This window comes from Cebidichthys violaceus, unplaced genomic scaffold (genome assembly GCF_023349555.1).
Source record: "Cebidichthys violaceus isolate CVI_PGR_0920_01 unplaced genomic scaffold, fCebVio1.0.p SCAF_41, whole genome shotgun sequence".
NCBI classification, from domain to species: domain Eukaryota; kingdom Metazoa; phylum Chordata; class Actinopteri; order Perciformes; family Stichaeidae; genus Cebidichthys; species Cebidichthys violaceus.
Window position 1 is genome coordinate 458,852 of NW_027176606.1, and position 19,535 is coordinate 478,386.

General features: G+C 47.0%; 1 protein-coding gene across 1 annotated transcript; it reads right to left on the minus strand.

The window, feature by feature from the left end:
* Nucleotides 1–516: 516 nt before the first annotated feature.
* nat8l (N-acetyltransferase 8-like) lies at nt 517–18,840 on the minus strand. The gene is made up of 3 exons (XM_068728198.1): nt 17,454–18,840; nt 15,967–16,131; nt 517–5,638 (listed from the first exon to the last, which is right to left on the minus strand). The coding sequence occupies exons 1-3, from the start codon at nt 17,755–17,757 to the stop codon at nt 5,271–5,273; spliced, it is 837 nt and encodes a 278-aa protein (XP_068584299.1). The 5' UTR covers nt 17,758–18,840; the 3' UTR covers nt 517–5,270.
* Between the last annotated feature and the right edge of the window lie 695 nt (nt 18,841–19,535).

Sequence of the window (19,535 nt, forward strand, 5' to 3'; positions counted from 1 at the left end):
CCGGAGGTAGAGAGAGAGAGAGGGAGTCCATGCTGTGGAGCTCTGTTGCTGCAGACCTCCTCCCACCACACCACACCACACCCCCCTTCCTCCTCCTCCTCCCCCATTCAACTGCCAATGTGGCACATTCCTCCCTCACCCCTCGCCCTCCTCGTTAGGTGGAACATTCCAGGCGACAGCCATCTTCTGAGACAAAAAAAAAAAAAATGAACTCCGCCAGGATTGGTTCAAACCGGCACGGATGAATAATACATAAACAAAAAGATAAGGCTATTTACAATCACACAAGAATGTCTAACATCTAATGAAGTGGTTTTTAGTCACGAAATGAAAGAACCAATAGCTGCTTTTCCTCCTGTTCTTCTCTTATCGTAAAGTAAAAAAAAAAGAAGAAAAAAAAGCAACCGGCAAAGATTTAAAACATAAAAATCTTTCTAAGACCTTAAATGTTGGCAGTTTACATTCATGCCCGTGAGTGTTCACCCCCCCCCCCCCCCCCCCCCGCCCCCCTCCCCCCCCAAAGGCTGTCGAGCATGGACACACACCATCAGAGCAACACAACACACCCACAGGATCTGTACATTTGTGCGGTTTTGAATCCTATGCTCCTTCACCAGCCGATGAACTGAATGAAATATTGATCGTGGCGAATACTGGTGTTTTTGAACCGTTTGGTTATTTTAAGGGTTCATTTGAAGCCTCAGCTTGTGCCTCTGTGGTCATTTTTTGGGGTTCTAAAGCGCTCCGGCAGCAGAGGCCTTTAGATGCAGCATACCTTCTCAAACCTCAACCAAGTAGGACAGCACACAAATCACAGAAAACCAAAGAAAAAAAATTTAAAAAAAGAAGAAGTGTGAGATTGTTTTTGGATTGTACATCAGCAGAACATTTCAGAGGAATGGGCTTGTACCTAAATTTACACTCTGGTAGAAGTTGCATACAGTTTTGAATTACTACATTCCAACATGAACTATGCGTTACCAGTTTAAATGGGAGGTTGAGACTTCACAGGGCGTAGCATTCACATGAAGTAGAAGACAGACGGTGCTCGGGCTAAAATAAATGCATTATAGTCAGTGCACTTCAGATTTACAATTCAAAGTCACCCCTTAAGCAAAGCAGTCCACGAGATATTTGAACTCCAGCGTTTGATTTCAGTGCATAAGGCCTTGGCGAAAGGCGTTTAGAAGGATGTCACCTCGGTTCAGAATGTGTGTCGGTGTGGATAATAAGTTGAGATGTTCGGCAGCAGCAGAAATGGCTCAGAATGGACAAGACTTCACATTCTCCCGCAAAATCCAGACCTCAGCGAAACGCACCGCTCGCTCCCAGCCTTCAGACCACACCCACGTCTGATAAAGAAGGGGGGAGGAGCTGAACACACCGGCAGCGGTAAGTTAATATGACGCTCCAGATGTGTCCCTGCTGTGGTGTTTCACAACTGAGATATCACATTTTACTTGTCTGCTCTATAGCCTGACTCTATAGACAAAATCAGTATAGTGTTTGTGTTTATTTGGGCTGCCTGTTGTATCCTGTTACCTCATTTTCTGCTTAGCCTACTAGGAGGTTTGTAAGTAACTGTATGAGGGCCGGCAGTTGCTCCAGAAACGTCGCGTCTGATCCTCTGTTCACTCTCCAGCTACAACCAAGTTCAAAGCAGATGCATCAAAGTGGTGTGAGGCATCCCCCCCACAAGAAAACATCTCTTCAAACAGCACTGTTCAATGCTTTCGGTGCATTTTGTGCCTTTTTTTTACTTTGTAGAATTTCACAGAGAAATCTTGGGCCGGCTCTGATTAACAGAAAAAGAACTTGTCAGTCGCTAAGTCTCCTCTAGACGTGGTTTGAACTCACGGCCTGAACAAAGGAAAGGAAACCACGAGACCTGACAGACGTAAGCATCTCAACAGCGAAGGTAACTTGTGTCCATTTTAGGGATTCCGTATGTACGTCCCTAGTTATAATCCAAAATTAGAGGCGAAAGAATCTGGTATGGTCTGTATATGTTTAGGCATTCAGCCGACACAGGTGGAGGCTCAGGAAATAGTCATTGCCAGTGTCACCTGGAGTCTAAACCACTGTGAAGCGTCACGCTGTCTCGCCGCCTGTGTTTCCTTCATCTGCATATGATAAACTTGGCAAAGGACTCGGTGGTTGAAAGATTCATGCACCGCATGGGAACACGTGTTTTTATCTCTTTCATCGTTCGTCACATCTGGCCTTTGGGACCCTTAACAGAAGCCGTATGATGCTTTTTTTCCCCCCATCATAGACGCACTCACTCCCACTGAGAACAAGGAGGGAAACTAACTTTTCTTGTCCTCCAGCCAGTGGCGGATAAATCTGAATCTGCCGCTCTAGATTTTTTTCGCAAGGCTCTTAGAACGGGATTTATGAGCACTGGCTTGTGGCTGGTATTAATTTCACTCCTAGAGAATTAAGATCATTTTAAAATAAAACAAAGTCTGTGGTTCCACTGTATGCCATGTGCTAGTAGTTTCTTCCCTAAACGTTGTTGGTTTTTTTGCATTCAAAGACACATTTCATGCAAATGATACAATTTTTGTTTTTTTCCAAACAAAGAAACACACATTGCTTTTACATGTTCATTTAAAAAGAAGCTTATTTTCTTTATATATACAATATATATATATATATATATATAATATATATTGTATATAAATTTGTTGTTTTTTTCCTACATTTTTCCAGGGCAGGCACCGTACACACACCGGGTACAGAGGCATGCCACACTTGCATTGCTTTTTGCATTCTACAGTTGGTTGGCTGGCAGGCGTGATGTCATCCAGACAGTGCTGCAGTTGGTGAGTGTATCTGCACACACACACACACACACACACACACACACACTTTCTCTCTCACTTTCGTGTCTTCTGCATCGCATCCATACTAACTCAACCATGCATCAACCTGGCACCGGCCTCTGGTGGAGCAGTCACACTGCCTAGATGACATCAGAGTAAGGGGCGGGGGCGGGGGGCGGGGGGGGGGGGGTCCAGGGTCGGTCCAACAAGCTTCAAATGGAATAATAAAAGCAGTGCAGCAAGGCTCTGTGGCGCATGCAGAGATGGGTGTGGCCGGGGGAAGAGGGGAGGTGAGAGGTCAGCGGAGGGTTCAGATGGAAGCTGTGGGGTCTAGCCCAGGGTTGCAGACAGATTCATGAATGGGAAGTAGGGAGAGTTTTGTGGGGGAGGGGTGGCAAGGCAAGGAGGGTCATTGCTAACTTCATGACGATTACACTTGTATTCAATTTTTTTTTCTTTTTTTATCTTATGTGATTTTTTTTTTTTTGTTGTTGTTATATTTCGCTGTATAATTTACTTTTTACAAATGGTACGATGACATAACTTAGGCTCAGAGTCGTGGATGGCTGATTCTACTGCTGGTTGTACGGTCAGAGGATGGAGATGGAGATGGAGAGAGATGGAGTGTGGGTTCGCTACGTGACTTTTCGGCTGTATACACACTATAAATACATGGGGAAGGGGGGAATACTAATGCCAATATATTGGTTTGAATAATAATAATTTGCTGTTTGTGCTCAGTTATGTACTGCAGGTCTGCAAGTATTGCTAGTAGTCATGTTTTACCCAAGTTGTTCCCCAAATAACCTGGATTAAGAAGGTGGAGTGTAGTCTGCAGCTACTTTGTAATTGTCGTAGTTTTGACAGTAAAATTTGCATATTACAATGTGGTAACATGTGTTTAAAGTTTACAAAATTACTAATTACCAGTCAAATGCTAAACTCAAAATGTTAGACTGTATATTTCTTCAATCAGTAAACAATTTATAAGTACATATAGAAAGATACTTAGATAATACTTGACTCATAGCAAGAAACGGTGCGTGTCTGTCCACGCAAAATATCATTCATCACACACACATGTTGAGGCGTATGGTCTGTAATGTCTGACCATGGCCTCATCTCACACACACACACACACACACACACACACACACACACACACTCTCAACAATCACACACACACACACACACACGCACAAGCTCGGACATGCAGCTGTATTGTATCATGGGATCTGTCAGCGAGAAAGCTCCACCCTTCCTGTCACCTCAACCAATCAGAGACCCTCTCCACAGCTCCAGTGACAAAAGCAGCGATTTGAAAAAAAAAAAAATAGAAACAATAGAAAGGAAGGAGAGATCCAATCGAATCACCGGCGAGGAGGGAGTGAAGAGGAGGGGGATGTGAGGAAGATGCACTGCGTCGATCCACGTCCGTCTAGGCACCAGGACACGCAGCGCGTATTCCTGCAGGCCATCCTGTCCTCCTCCTCCCTCGCCACGGGGGTCAGGACCACACTCTGTGCTTCAATATGGTGTCCATGAGAGACGGGCTAAAAGCCAAGTGACTTGGTTTGTGTGTGCGTGACCACGCTGTGTCCACGAACACACACACAAAATGTCACATTGAAGAGCTTTTGTAACAGAGAGTGAGTACCACAAGCCACCACTTTTTCTTTTTGTGAGTGTTTTGCTCTCCAGGAAGCCATAATTGCCCCTCCCAACCCCACCCACCCCCCCACCCCCACCCCACCCGATGGCACAGAATGCAAACGTCTCAGTGCACTCCACAGCGCCGCGCACGTCTGCTGTTGGGGAAGTTGAATGTGGGGAGGGAAGGGAGTGCTGGAGGTAATGGGGGAGGGGTAAAGAGGGCATTGTGGAGCAGTAGTGAAGGGGAGTATTGATCGGTCACGTGATCTTTAAACGAAAGGGGCAGGGAGGGCTCCTGGCTGGGGTGCCAGTCAGATGTCTTCTGTGAAAGACTTGTTTTTCCTCCCATAATTAAGAGGGAGGGGTAGAGGTACAAAACAAAAAAAAAGAGCTCAATAAAAAAGAGGGGAAGAAACAAACTCTTATTTAAAATGTAAAAAGTATAATACAAAAACAACAGCAACAAAAGCCTAGTAGTAATGAAAACGTTAGTGACTTTAAAGATGAAATAGAAGTGTTAAGTAGTACTCAAAGGTATCTCTAATGACATAAAATAAATACAAGCCGTCAGAGGAGAGGATGCAGTCGGGGCGCTGGGTGAAGGAGGGTCGTTTCTCTCTCTCTCTCTCTCTCTCTCTTTCTCTCTCTCTCTGTCCCTCTCTCTCTCTCTCTGTCCCTCTCTTTCTCCATCTCCCCCTCTCTCCCTTCTCTCTCTCTCTCTCTCTCTCTCTCTCTCTCTCTCTCTCTCTCTCTCTCTCTCTCTCTCTCTCCCCCTCTCCCTGTCAACTCTCACTCCTCACGGAGCTGCAGGCGGTAGCGGCTGTAGCGGATCTGGAAGAAGAGCCTCTCCAGCGGCGAGCGGCTCATCCCGGGCAGCCTGTAGTCCTCGCTCTGGCCCGTTCGGCGGAAGCCCAGCGACTCGTACAGCTTGTGGGCGGCCAACTTGACGGCCGTCGTGCCGAGGACCACGGCGGCGTAGTTGTTGCGCACGGCGAACTCCAGAACGCGACGGCCCAGTGCCTTCGCGATGCCCTTGCCGCGGTACCGAGAGTCCACCGACATGCGCCGCAGCTCCACCGTGTTGTCGTCCTCGCGGCCCTGCGCCGCCACTATCCCCACCACGCGCCCGTCCAGAACCGCCACCCAGAAACAGGAGCCTGGCAGAAACAAGAGACGATAGCTTTGATTAAATTAGGGTTAGTTTACATCACTTAAAGGCATTCTTCAAATATGAAGCTTAGACTGGAAACAGTTAAGTCTGAATCTGTCCAATGGCAACAAAACCGGGCTACCTCCACCTCTAAAGCCTACCTATATATTGTTAAATCTGTAAAACAGTTTAATTGTGTTTGAACTGACACATAATGAGTTAAGTAAGCTTAATGCTGCGTTCAGCAACATTCGTCAAGTCATTTTCAATGGAAGCCGGCGACATGAAGCTACAAACTCTTGCCGCGCGACAATTCAAAGTTGAGCTGAAACTCAACTTGTTCAGCTTTTCAATGACGCAGTGAAGCAGGCAACCAATCATATGATTTGGTTTCACCCCTGTCCCAGTTATTCATGTTATATATTGAAGACGTAACTTTGTCAACGAGCGTTTGAGCGACACTTTTAAGGGCGACGGTGTCTCTGGACACGCTTGTCGTGCTTGTCGTCTTTATGCTAAGCTAACCTGGACCTGCTGTTGGCGGTAGCTACATTTAGTAAAAGGCAAGAAAGTGAACAGGCATATTTCCCCAAAAAAAGTCAGACTATTCCTTTAAGTTACAAAGGTAAAGTTTGTTTAGTTTCATCACTACACTGGTTTAGTCTCGTGGAGATTATATTTAATGTAGAGGTGTTAAAGGTTAGAGACCCCCAAACACATGTTGAATCCAAATGCATGGCCTTACACAACCCGGTGAGACGCTGCTGATCAAAAGACATGACGGAGCGTCACTCAGGGCTCACAGAGTAGTGGAGCGGAGACATTGATCGACGGGTTTTGTTGGATTAGAAAAATAACGTTGGTATTTTTACAGCAGCCCATAGACCAGAGTTTATATATCTGGTGACACACAGACACACACATACAGAGAGACAAAGGTCAGACCAATGCTGATAGAAATGTCGGCAGACAATGCTCCTCCATCAGAGTACCGCTAAGAGCTCCAATATCAGCCCGTTTTTTAATATCAATCTATATTTGTGCTGCAGTTTCTAAGCTGTTTTCAGCAGTTACACTGTGTATGTAATGCCTCTTTAGGTCACAGTCCGTTGCGCCGGAAGAATCACTAGTTCACCGGGTGTTAAAGACCCGACGAGTTTCTTCTGTAACCCGTTGTTCTTTGAATTTTCAGCAGGCGGTTTATAAAAGGAACATAACGCTTAGGTGCATGCGCTCGCTTCATTTCCTGTACCGGTCGTAATCTTTCAAGGAAAATGAGCCTCTCAACTGTTTGTTTGTTTTTTTATTACGTAACCATGCTCAAACCGCCTCTCCATCAATGTCAGCAGTATTTATGGCATGTGTTGGCAGTGGTTACATGGTTTTGTACTAAAATGCCATCTGTTTGTTACAGATAAATCTCCCTGACTGGCAGCGGCTGACCTGTGGACAGTAAAAAAAAAAAAACAACAACCTGTCTGTCTGTCCATGAGCTCTCAATCCTAATTCTCTCTCCTTGTCCTCCTTACTCTCGCTCTCTTTCCTTGCCTCCTCTCTCCTCTTATCTCTGCTGAATCTCCCACTCACACACACACACACACACACACACACACACGACGTGAGGAACGCACACACCCTCAAACGGGCGGTGGCGTCAACACGGTGCCTCTGCTGGAGTCCCGTGTGTTTGGAGGGATTTGAAGCCCCTGCAGGTCCGCGTTAAGCTCATCCGGAGGCTTCTGTCGCTGAATCAAACAACTGCATATGTAGGCTGCCGCGGCGACAGGAAAACCCCGAGTGCTGCCCACCCTCATGGGGGGGGGGGGGGTTTATTACATCACCAGGAGACCGTCTGCAACCGCTGTTCACTAATCTCATCGGGGAGTTGAGATTGTGAATCGTGTGGGGAAGATTCACAGCTTCTTAAAAGTGCTAAACATCCTGAATAATCAACACGTAACGAGCATCCAGTGTACTAACATTACATCATCACCCTTTACAAAAACAAGAGGCGTCATGCGGCCTTCGCTAATACTACGGAATGATGCTTTATTATAGGCAGATGCTAAAGCTACAGTGTCAACTCCTGTAGCACTCTGCCGGCATTATTATGATTCTCTCTGTGTGTGTGTGTGTGTGTGTGTGTGTGTTGGACTTCACGTTTCCATAAAGCCCTCCTGACCATCTGTCTGAACTGAGCCTGTGCCAGGAATGAGGACGGCACAGGAAAGCACGCACACCACCCAGCCCTCCCTCCGCCTGTCAGGCTGCGTGTTACTTAACGCTGTGTCTCAGGAAACACTCGGACCACACGGAACAGTGAGCTACAGGGAGGGGTTACGTCTCCCCTCGTCCCTCTGACTTCTCCTGAGAAAGCTAAGCTAAGGTTTATTGACCTCTAAGCAACGGAGAGGAAGTTAGAGGAGGATGCTTCAGAGAGGCCCTTAACTCCGAACCCGTCTCAGTGAATCTGAGTGCGATACTCTGGAATATGGAATGGATTAATAAAAGCTTTTTAGCCACGCTATAGCGGTACGGCTCTGGGGATGGAAATGTCATTCATTCATTCATTCGTGTTGTCCGGAGGATGAATCTAAATGTCTTCGGTGATCCCCCGGGACTTCTTCCCTCTAGTGACAACCAGCGGGTTGACATTTGGGAGTGAAAAGTCTCGTCGGCTATCGTATGGATTGCCACGATACACAAACAGATATTATTACTTTCCATATAGATTTCATCCTCAGTGCTGAATTTCGACTTTTATGACCAAAAACCTGCAAAACCATTCCCGTCAGCCTCAGCTGTACTGTGAGTTTAGTGTTTATAAGTGACTTTAAGCGTCACTTTTGAGTAAGCTAGCACGCTGGTGTTAGCCGTTTAGCCGTCAAAGCGAGACGCCGCTCAGTCCTTAGAGAGAGCGAATGAATAAGAACACGTTCCTGTTGTGCTTCTCGAGCAAGTCACCGACCCTTAATGTACTAACATGTACACAACGCGCCGCTCGTGTTGTGGTGTGTGTTACAGAGGCTGGGAAGTGGCACGAATGAGCTTACTCAGTCAGAAAGAAGAGAGACAATAAAGAAGAAGAAGAAGAAGTCATTCATCTGTCCTCTCTGAAAGAGTGAGTGAGTGAGTGAGGGAGCAGAGGAGGGAGGCCGGAGGCATCTGTGTTAACAGTAACAGCGATGAGCCTGAAAGGATCCATTATTGCTGCTTGGCCATACTAACACGAGGGAGGGGGGGGGGGCAGAACATCTACCATTATTACAGAGGGGGGGGAGGGGACCTGAAGAATACAGATGATCTCAAGACGAGACATAAATCAAAGCGGAGAGTGAAGAGCGGCTCTGAGATTCTCACACAAGCGAAAAATCTGATTATTCTTAATGCGACAGATCTAATTTCTGCTTCCCAAGGATGTTAATATGCCTTCCCCAAAATCACACCAATGCTCACAAGCAGGAGCGCACACACACACACACACACACAGGAATAGTTTTTATGGTGTCTAACAAGATTATTCTCTATTCCTTCAGATGAAACCTAGAGGGATAATTCATTCGATAAGCGTTCAGTCTAGACGCCGCCTCGCCGTGCCGTCTGTGGTTTTAAAGCCCTGACAAAAGCTCACAAGTGGCTTGAATCTGTCCTCTTGTGCTTTGCGTCTCTCCGGTGTGTGTTTCTAATAATTCAAACAGTGAATTTAGGGTCGTTTTATATGTCGTGGTTTGCGGGGCACGTGAAGCGCGCCGGTGATTTGTTTCAGCCGTGGCTCTGAGTCAAACGCTGTTGCATCACCGCATGAATAATCTGACCCCGCCAGGCGTTAAATGGCGAGTAGGCATTGCTGCTAGTGTTGATATTTCCTCCTAGTATACATGCGGTGCAACATCAGACTAGTAAAGCTTGATTTTTATATCCCGGCGATCACTTTTGACCACATATTTGGGTCTTGATTCACTAAATAGAGCTATGTTGTGCTTTTCTGGGGCTAGCTTTTTTAACATTTACTTTGTCATATATATATTTCCTTTATAAAATATCCTTGAGTGATGCTTTAACGGGTAGTAAAGACCAGTAAGGAGTAAAAAAAAAAAAAGGATCTACTACTGCAAGAGAAAAGCATCAATTCAGTTTATTTTGATGTACTTTATATCTTTATCGTCTTATTTTATTGTGGGACTTAAACGCTTAAGATGCTTTTGAAAATGATCTTTTTTCGCCTCGGTCCTATACATCACATGCACCGTGCCTCGTTCCCTCCCATACAAACACACACACACACACACACACACACACACACACACACACACACACACACACACACGGACACACCCTCCTCCTCAGGTCAGAGTGCATGCTGGGAGTATGGATTAGCCTGTCATGCGTAACCCGCGCATCAGCGGGTTTTCTTCCTCCGTCACGGACAAATGAGGGCGAGAGGAGGGAGGTGACCGTCACCTTACAGACGTGACGTAACAGACTGAATAATGAATGTGTATCAAAGGCCGCGTTTACAGTAGAAGAAGCCGACAAAGCATCGACGCATTGACCTGTGTGCTGGCGCAGCGCGCCGCTGTTATACTTCCATTAGCCGAGGAGGAACACATTATCTGACCCTTTACTGGTTTTACTGCCTTCCTGCCCATCAACGCGTCCGCGCATGTTTGCTTGTTTTGAATGCGAGCATGCAGGTGCATGCTCGCATTTTACACACATGCTACACTTTACTGTGTGCATGCCATTGTTCACATGGCTGCTACAGCCTGAGCCCCCCCCCTCCCTCCCTCCCTTCAGGCCATCAATCATGCTGGGCCTCACACCAACATGCAAAAATGTGACTCTTAACCTATTACATCCAGACCCACTTCAAACTGTCCCTGTGTACATCGAGACGGAGCAGGTTTTTCGCTTTAAGCTGCAGGAATCGTTTCTAATCCATAGAGCTCACACAAGCAATCGCATAATTAAAATATGCTCGTCTGTCTCGATCCCGGCGCGCCGATTGGTCGGTCGCGGCAGTGAGAGAATGCACAACGCCGCAATTTGACGTCGCGTCATCTGCTCTTTCTGACGAGTGTCTTTGTTACGGTATTGATTGAAGCGGAAGGAGAAAACAAAGGCAGAGGGATGTGACACTGCGGTGCATTATTAATGACGGGCTCCGCTTCGCGTCAAGACGCTGAATAGACGAGAGAGGTACACGTGTTCCTGTTCTGGCAGCGGACCGCTAAAGTGATGGACCGGTGAGTTCTCCAGTTCCTCAGCATGCACAGACTGGGAACAGCCGACTCAAGCCAGTGACGTAAAACACAACGCGGCTGACGCTGACCGGTGCGTCTCTGAGCCGGGCTCGGTGTTTCCTCCAGTCTTGATGCTAAGCTAAGCTAAGCTAACTGACTGCAAACACAACGGGGATGTCAAGCTTCTCACCTCTAACTCTAAAACAGGAATAAGCATATTTCCGAAATGTCAAACAATCCTCCAATATTGTGTCTCCAACTAACTTTCAATGTTGAATAGTATGTTGATTATTTACAACGGTGTAAAACGGAGAAAAGCAGTACATCTTCACATTTCAAAAGCTGGAAACAACAAATGTTTGGCTTTTATTTATAAGTTGAAAAAGGGTTTTCTGATGGAGTCTAATTGACTAATTGTTTCAGCCTTTAATTCGAGTTTTCTGTGAATGTGTACAATAATATGTGTGTTAATTTAACCTTTGTACCTACAGCGTAAAACATTAGGAGTGTAATTGTTTGCTGCCACTGATAAATGAACGAATGAAAAGTAAAGCAAACTTTTCTGTTTCTGTTATTTCTTTCAGTTCTTGTTCTCTGTTTCCTCGGCTGGGAGGAAGCATCACTTCCTCTGTGCCAGGATGATGGATAACCCTGTTGGCCACTGCAGCGCCTTCAGCGTAGATGAGAAATGGAGAGGAGGACGAGGAGGAAGAGGAGGACGAGGAGGAGCGATACAGGTGGGAGAGGAAAAGAAAGGGCTGTGGCTCAAACTGCAACAGGAGGGAGGGATAGGAGAGAGAAAGGAAAGAGAGAAGGAAGGATGCCTTATTAAGGTAGGTGTTGAGGAGTCAGAAATATACCCAGGAAATCCCTGTGTGTGTGTGTGTGTGTGTGTGTGTGTGTGTGTGTGTGTGTGTGTGTGTGTGTGTGTGCGTGCGTGCGTGCGTGCGCTAACCTGCAAACTGTTTGTGTCTCTTTCTTTATCACACACACGAAAATATAAATAAATATATATATGCCCCCGTTTTCTATCTAACACTCATCTCTTTTCCATCTCTCTCTCTCTGTGTGTCTCTCTCTGTCTCTGTCTCTCTCTGTCTCTCTCTGTGTCTGTCTCTCTCTCTGTGTCTGTCTCTCTCTCTGTCTCTGTCTCTCTCTCTCTCTCTGTGTCTGTCTCTCTCTCTCTCTCTCTGTGTCTCTCTCTGTGTCTCTCTCTCTCTCTGTGTCTCTGTCTCTCTGTGTCTGTCTCTGTCTCTCTCTCTCTGTCTCTCTGTGTCTCTCTCTGTCATTCTCTCTGTCTCTCTGTGTCTCTCTCTGTCTCTATCTGTCTCTCTCTCTCTCTCTCTCTCTCTCTCTCTCTCTGTGTCTCTCTCTCTCTCTCTGTCTCTCTCTCTCTCTCTGTCTCTCTCTCTCTGTGTCTGTCTCTCTCTCTCTCTCTCTCTGTGTCTTTCTCTCTCTCTCTCTCTCTCTCTCTGTGTCTCTCTCTCTCTCTGTGTCTCTCTCTCTCTCTCTGTGTCTCTCTCTCTCTCTGTGTCTCTCTCTCTGTGTCTCTCTGTCTCTCTCTCTCTCTGTGTCTCTCTCTCTCTCTCTCTCTGTCTCTCTCTATGTGTCTGTCTCTCTCTCTGTGTGTCTCTCTGTCTCTCTCTCTCTCTGTCTCTCTCTGTCTCTCTCTGTCGTTCTAAAATAAGCACAGCAGGTACCGGTGGAGGAAGCTGCTCGCTCCCCTGGAACGGAGCAAGCTCAAACTCATTCCACCTACACACACACACACACACACACACACACACACACACACACACACACACACACACACACAGAGAGAGCCACAATGAGGCTGACCGGCAGGTTTCATAATGTCTCCTGCGTTGATGAGACCCTGCAGTGGTCGCGGCGCCTCATTAAACAGACAGCATTACTGAGTGGGTATCAAACCCGGGGAGGATTCGTCTCAGTGTCTGGCGTCGCCCTCATTATATTACATTCACTTTTTAGGCACTAAGCTGCTTCAGAGTGACCTACGGTGACTGAGCGAGTACAGGGTGTGAACATGAGGGGAGACCTCCTTCTTAGCCGTTTTTAAATGCCTCTGGCCCTTAAGGGCTCAAGTGATTGAGAGTTGTGGTAATGGAGGCTGTTACCCCCGACTTTCACTTCCTATGAGAGGAGCGAGCGGAGCCCCGTGAACACCGTTTGATGCGATGGCCGCTGACATGAACCGGGCCTCGTGACACAATGAGAAAACCGCTGGTGCAGATGAACACGAGCGTAAAGGTGCCGCAAGCCATCGCGTTCACAGAGCTGGTGTTTGTTTCTGTTGCCTGGAAAGCGTCTGAACCAGAGACAACGTGAGCCCAACGCGTTCCTTCAGATTTAAAAAAAAAACTAAAAAAAAAACGCTTAGTCATGTTTCATCAGGACCACTGACTCCAGTTCTCCAGATGGGAGTCGAGTTCGGCACAAAGCCAAAGACCAGCATCTGATTTGGCTTCGTTTGCCACAGTTCTAACGGGCCGATCAGCCGAAATCCTGACATTCGTACACAACCAGCCCGCTGCCAAACACAACGCGGCCTGTGGTTCCTCCTCCAAAATAGTTCCACTAGCTTCAGTGTGACTCGGTAGTAGTTGTAGTGTAACAAAATGAGACGTGGAGGAGGAGTCCGAGTGCACAAAGAGGTTTGGCGCCAGCAGATGTTGTGTTTTAATTGCATCGGTTTGAATTTGTCAAACGCTTATTGAACTGTTGAAGTTGAATAATGGATAAAGCAGTTAATAGTGAAACGGAGCTTTGAACGTTAAATTCAATATGAATCAATTAAATCATTGCGGCGCCTGTTTTTGTTAAAGACACAAGCTTTATCTTTTCTCCAACAGCCATGTACATTTATACTTCCAGCCATTGTTTGTTCAGTTTGCCTTACAGCCTCTCTGCCCACACACACACACACACACACACACACACACACACACACACACACACACACACACACACACACACACACACACACACACACTTTATAATGTGGCAAATGAAAGAGGTGACAGCTGGCCGTTAGTGGCAGCAGAGTGAGTGATCACAACACACACAGAGAGAGAGAGAGAGAGAGAGAGAGAGAGGAGATAAGAGTATTGATCGGTGTAGTCGTTCCATGTGTACAAGGATACGTGGCTCCGGTCAGCTCCGGTCAGCTCCGTCGGACCTCTTCTGTTACCAAAGCAGTCTGTGGTCACTGTCCACTTATTAACGTTTATTCAATTCACATTTTGTTTCACCGTCGAACATGTAAAGAGTCTATAAATCTCTCTTCCTCGCTGCGCTCAAAGCAGCGTTTCTCCCTCCAGTTGATTCATTGCTGGGGTTGCAGCTGTACTACGTTAATCTTCTGTAATATTATTGATCGTCCGCCGCACCGAGACGTCTCTGTGATTAAACACTGATTTAAAAAAAAAAACAATGTTTCAAGCTCTAAAAGATGAGGCCTCACACGTTTTCACACCTTACACAAAGTCCTTATTTAAAGTCCCAGATGTTCCCCTGTCATACCCTCACTCACACACACACACACACACACACACACACACACACACCTTGAAATAGACAGTCCGCACTAGCTGGTTAGCTAGTTGTAATGGAAGCTTGTTTACAAAGCCGGTACACAGAGTAGCCTTTTATATCTGAGACTCAGCTGTTTCCTTTGAATCAGCCTTTTCTCTGTTTCTACTGCTAGCAAGCTGAAAGATGACAGGAGGATTTCCTGCTTCATTTTGGAGACCCCTTACTTGTTTTTCTTTGCCTCTGACAACCTCAAAAGCTCTGAAAGTTTCAAATACGTTTTTCCTCTCTGCTTTAAATACATCTGATTACATAAGCACTAATCAAAGTGAGTGTAACCTGCCGTCACAGCGTCGGTGCGCAAGCGTAGCGCCCCTCAGGTAAACACTGTCAGCACTTTTGCCGGTAGTTTGCAACGTTTACTTTTGAAAAAAATAACCAAAACTCTTCTAATTTTGGGGAAGAAAATACCCCCCACCTCGTGATCTCACTCCTACGTGAGGCGCAGGCCACTCGTCACACGGCGTGTGATAAACCTGCAGTGACAGTGAGCGATGCCTCTCCATCGGGACCGGGGGGGGGGGGGGGGGGGGGGGGGCATTCAGTTTGCACGGATATAATCATTAGCATTGTCCAGGAGCGGTGGCGCCTGACCCCCCTCTAAACCATCTCGGCCATGCAGCAATAATGGGAATGCTAAATTGCAATTGTGGATGCAGTGGACTACCGGGCCAGAGGGCACAATGTCAGAGAGGGAGAGAGAGACAATGGAGGGAGGTGAGGGGAGGGGGGGGGGGGGGGAATTGACTGGCTTAACTAACACCTGCTTTTTATGTCGGCCACGTGGTTTAGGTTAACATGTGTCCAAGAAGCTTCGGGGCAGTGCGTCGTGTGGTTTCATGGCTGGAAGTCGCTCACTCCCAAAACTCGACTCTTGGAGAGAACCAATAGTTTGAGATGACACCAGAGGAGGATTGATTTTTTTTTTTTTTTTTTTTTTTTTTTTTTTTTCAATTAGAAGCTTCAGTGGAGGAAATGAGCCTCGCCGACACCGAGTGTACTGCAGAAAGTGTATCAGCAGTTTCCTCCGTGCGATCAATAGCCCTGCGATGCAACCCCTCCTCCTTCTCCTCCTCCTCCTCCTCCTCCTCCTCCTCCCTGCCCGTGACCAAGTGGAGCTCAGAGAGGATGCAAGTGGGGGAAGGAGAGGAGAAAGAGGTGGGGAGGAGGGGTGGAGGAGAAGGAAAGCAGAGAGAGGACCTGCATATTTGATGAGTTGCCTCTGGTTTGCCCGCTCTAGACTCCGCTACTTTTACTGTTTCAAGGTGTAAGTCACATGTAGTGATTGTATTGTCTTTTATCTTTTGAGCTGCAGCAAAGTTAAAGGCGTTAACTGTTTGTTTTTTTTACAGTGGTGTTTTTAAACCTCATCGTGATTCCCCTTTTTGAAATGAACAGCGGTGGTGGAGCGTTGCCAGACAGTTTATCTCTTTAGTCACACTACAGGGGAGAACAGCGACGCGTTCCTCCCTTGTCTTACCTGTGGGTGTCATGTAATAAGCCTCTATGTCAGCCATGTCCGTGTGCAGGGCACAGTCCAGATAGCTGTGGATAACTGTCCTGCTGTAGTAGAAGCGCGCGCCCATGAGAATGAGGGGCGCACAACAGGTCAGCGTGACGGATTTGGTCACGAAAAAGCACATTACTATGGAGAAATGGAAGAAAAATAAACGAAACCTGTCAGAAAAGAGAATCACATGTTTGATTTTGGCGGAATTTGACACCCACACAGACACAGAAATGACATTTGTAACGCATCAATGTGTGAAAAACAAAATCTGTAACAAACAAACTGTGAAGTAAAGGCACATTAGTATAGCTGCAGGAACACAACATGTAGGAACTTTCACCAGAGAGTACATGTTAGAATAGAATGCATCAAAGCGGTTAAGTGACATTAGTGTCGTTAGGGGGATGTAACGCTGGGGGGCGCACAGTGAAACACACGCACAAGCAGGCTGGATGCTGCATAGCGTGTTGTTGCGTGTGCATGCAATAACACAGTTTACTCCAGCGCGTGAGAAACATCAGTCTGAAATGTAGAAGACAAGCGACTTAAGGAGACGTGAGAGTCACTGAGATCTCACTGAGCAGAATTAGTTTGGGTGGTTTTAAAGGCACTCGGATCTCATGTTTTGGGTCTTTGGGGCTAATTAACGCCAAATTAACACAGTAAACCGCTGTTTTTTTTGTTTTTTTTTGAATGCCCAAAAGATCTCGAGCTTGTTAAGAGTTTGAACGTGCGGTAACGGCAGCCGGTCACGATTACACGGTGGCTTTAACGTGCGCCGGACAACGTCAACAAAAGCCAAACGAGATCAGTGGCGCAGAGGCGGAGGGGGGGGGTTGCGCGTAGGGGAGTGCTTTTTGGGTACGTGTGCGCACCCCGCCTCCCTTGGGCCAATCCTCACATTCATTCACTCGTTCATTCACGGCACACCGGCATGTCATCACATCATCAGCGCGGGTCCGCCGGTTATACACGTGCGCCATGCGAGCTGGCCATGCCTTTTGTTGCACGATGAGCAACATGCCGGTGTGCGCCGGTAGAGATGTTCAAAGTCACGGATCTCAACTTAACTGTGCGTCGCTTACAGAGCCGGATAGCGCAGAGACGCGTTCGATTTTATATTTTATTTCTTCTTCTTTTTCCTTTTTTTTGGTGGGATCTAAGACAAGTGCCTCAAATAAAGCACATTATGATGCAAACCATCAAATGAAAGCGCAGCAGAGACTCCTCTAACAACTCATATATATATATATATATATATATATATATATATATATATATATATATATATATATATATATATATATATATATATATATATATATATATATATATATAATTCATGTTCGGGCTTATGTTGAAGTTTTCCAGCGTTGGAAAAGTGGGGGTGAAAGCTGTAACGTGGGAATAAATTAGCCGGTGTAGGATGCGCGATGCAAGGAGACGACGGCACTTACCTGTCAGAAGAGCATATAAAAACTGGGTCTTGGGCTGCTGCCTGATCCCCCTAAACGCCGAATTGGGTATCCTCTCCATTATACCCTCGTAAAAGATGCGCCGCACCTCCTCCTGATCCCCGCACTCGAACTCGCGGATAAAAACCGCGTCCTTCCTCACATCCTTCGCCTCGGCGGCGCTCATAGCCGCGCTGGACGGAGGAGAGCTCCACATCATCGACTCTTTTTTGGTCCCAGGTATAGCATCGTGTTCGTCCGCAACAATTTTAGTCTCGCAAACCATTTTGGGAGACGAAAAATGCATGCAAACTGGCCGCAAAAACCACTACAGTTCGGGGGGGGGGGGGGGGGAAGAAGAAACAAAAAAAAAAAAGTAGGGGGAGAGAGTGGGAGTGAAAATGGATGATGCGTGAGATTGTCTTTAAAAAACAGAGAAACGATGAGAAGGGGGGGGTTAAGACGAAAGGGGGATGTTCTGCCGCAACCCTGAGCGTTTCTGACGACCAAGACTTGCCGGCGTGATTCAAGCAGTATTTATACGCAGGCGGGGTTGGGTGGATTCAGGTTCAGGGGTTGGGGTGGTCCTCTCACTGCTCAGATTGGTGGAAGCGGTGCGCCGTTAAATGCTGATGGACGAGGGAGGAGGGAGAGACGGACTCTCTCTCTCTCTCTCTCTCTCTCTCTCTCTCTCTCTCTCTCTCTCTCTCTCGTGCCCGGCGAAGTATAGTGCATTGCGAGGACGTGCAGCCCCCACGAGAAACGGGGTGTGATGGCGAGATTTGCGTGGGGTGGTTGTTTCTGAAACAGGTTTGTCTCCATAGTGTCTTTCTAGTGCGGATGATCCACCGGTTTGTTGAGGTATACCCAAGGACGCATGCACAAAGGCGCGCGCAAGGTAAAGCAAGGGGGGGGGGTTCGATGCGTCAAACGGGTAGACTCAGGGACGTCTAGAGATGAGGAAACGTCCTCGCGCTGCTCATAACCAAAATCGAAGCTTGTAAACGTGGGCTTATAATTACATTTGAGGTTTGATGTTGTGCCTTGAGATGCGCCCCATCGGTGCGCAGACTGTGACAATGAGTGGGCGGAAAAAGATCCTGACGTAAGACATCACGATGCATATCCTGATATGAATCGACATTAAAACGACATATTTTTTATTTCAGCTGGTGTCTGCGGGGCGCAGCAGCGGTCCGGTGTGCAGCCTCCTCTGCGTGTTGACTGACAGTCTCTGCTGCACTGCGGTGGTTCCTCCGCGGCTTCCCTCCGCTTTGTCACCCTGCTCCCGTCCCACATCAGCCTCCACACGGAGAGATTATATCTCGCCTTTTACTGCGCATCTTAAGCCCCCTCCACATTTAGCCCATTTGTTCGGCGACCTGAGCGCCATGCGACGACAATAGCGGCTTTTACGCGCGACCGTGGCGGCGATATGAGGCTGCATCCGGCCCTTTGTTGTCGTCCCCCCCCCCCCCCCCCCCACGACACTCCCTGTAATTAACCGCGACTATTATCATACATTTAAGCTCTCATGAACAAAAGTGCTGCTATGATTTGCGTGTTCTTTTTTTTTTTTTTGACAGCTTCGATGTAATGATGAGGCAACTGTTGACATTTACAGGAAATGACTTTTCACCACCAGTCAAAGATGGAATAATATACATAAGGATGCAATGGTTAGACCATTGTTCATATTAGTAAAACATTAAAGTATGCCGCCCCGGTATTACGCATCACTGCCACATGGCGACATCCCTTCATGAATGTTATGCAATACATATGTCATTGGCAGCGTAATTAAGAAAACAAGAGTTCATGTTTTAATATTAAATCCGAAACATTTAAACGCGTATTTCTGCTTCTTTGAGGAAGAGTGGCGCACCGAGCAGAGCCACAGTCGCATACGTAGCCGAGCAGAACTAGTTTGAACCGGATCATCTGAGACAACCTGCTATTGATAAGGCTGCATCCGCCCCCACTCCCTCCTCCTTAAGGTGTCCCCCTCCTCCTCCTTCCACCATAGGGCCATAGGGGGAGGAGGAGGAGGAGGAGGAGGTCAGGTGGTAACCTGCGGAGTTAAAA

Bases quoted from the DNA above. Each gene is read 5' to 3' on its own strand.
- nat8l (XM_068728198.1), bottom strand. From the start codon at position 17,757: ATGCATTTTTCGTCTCCCAAAATGGTTTGCGAGACTAAAATTGTTGCG. The intron at 16,132-17,453 runs GTAAGTGCCGTC...ATTTCTCCATAG, and splicing joins TTTATATGCTCTTCTGACAG to TAATGTGCTTTTTCGTGACC. The intron at 5,639-15,966 runs GTAAGACAAGGG...TGTTTCTGCCAG, and splicing joins TTATTACATGACACCCACAG to GCTCCTGTTTCTGGGTGGCG.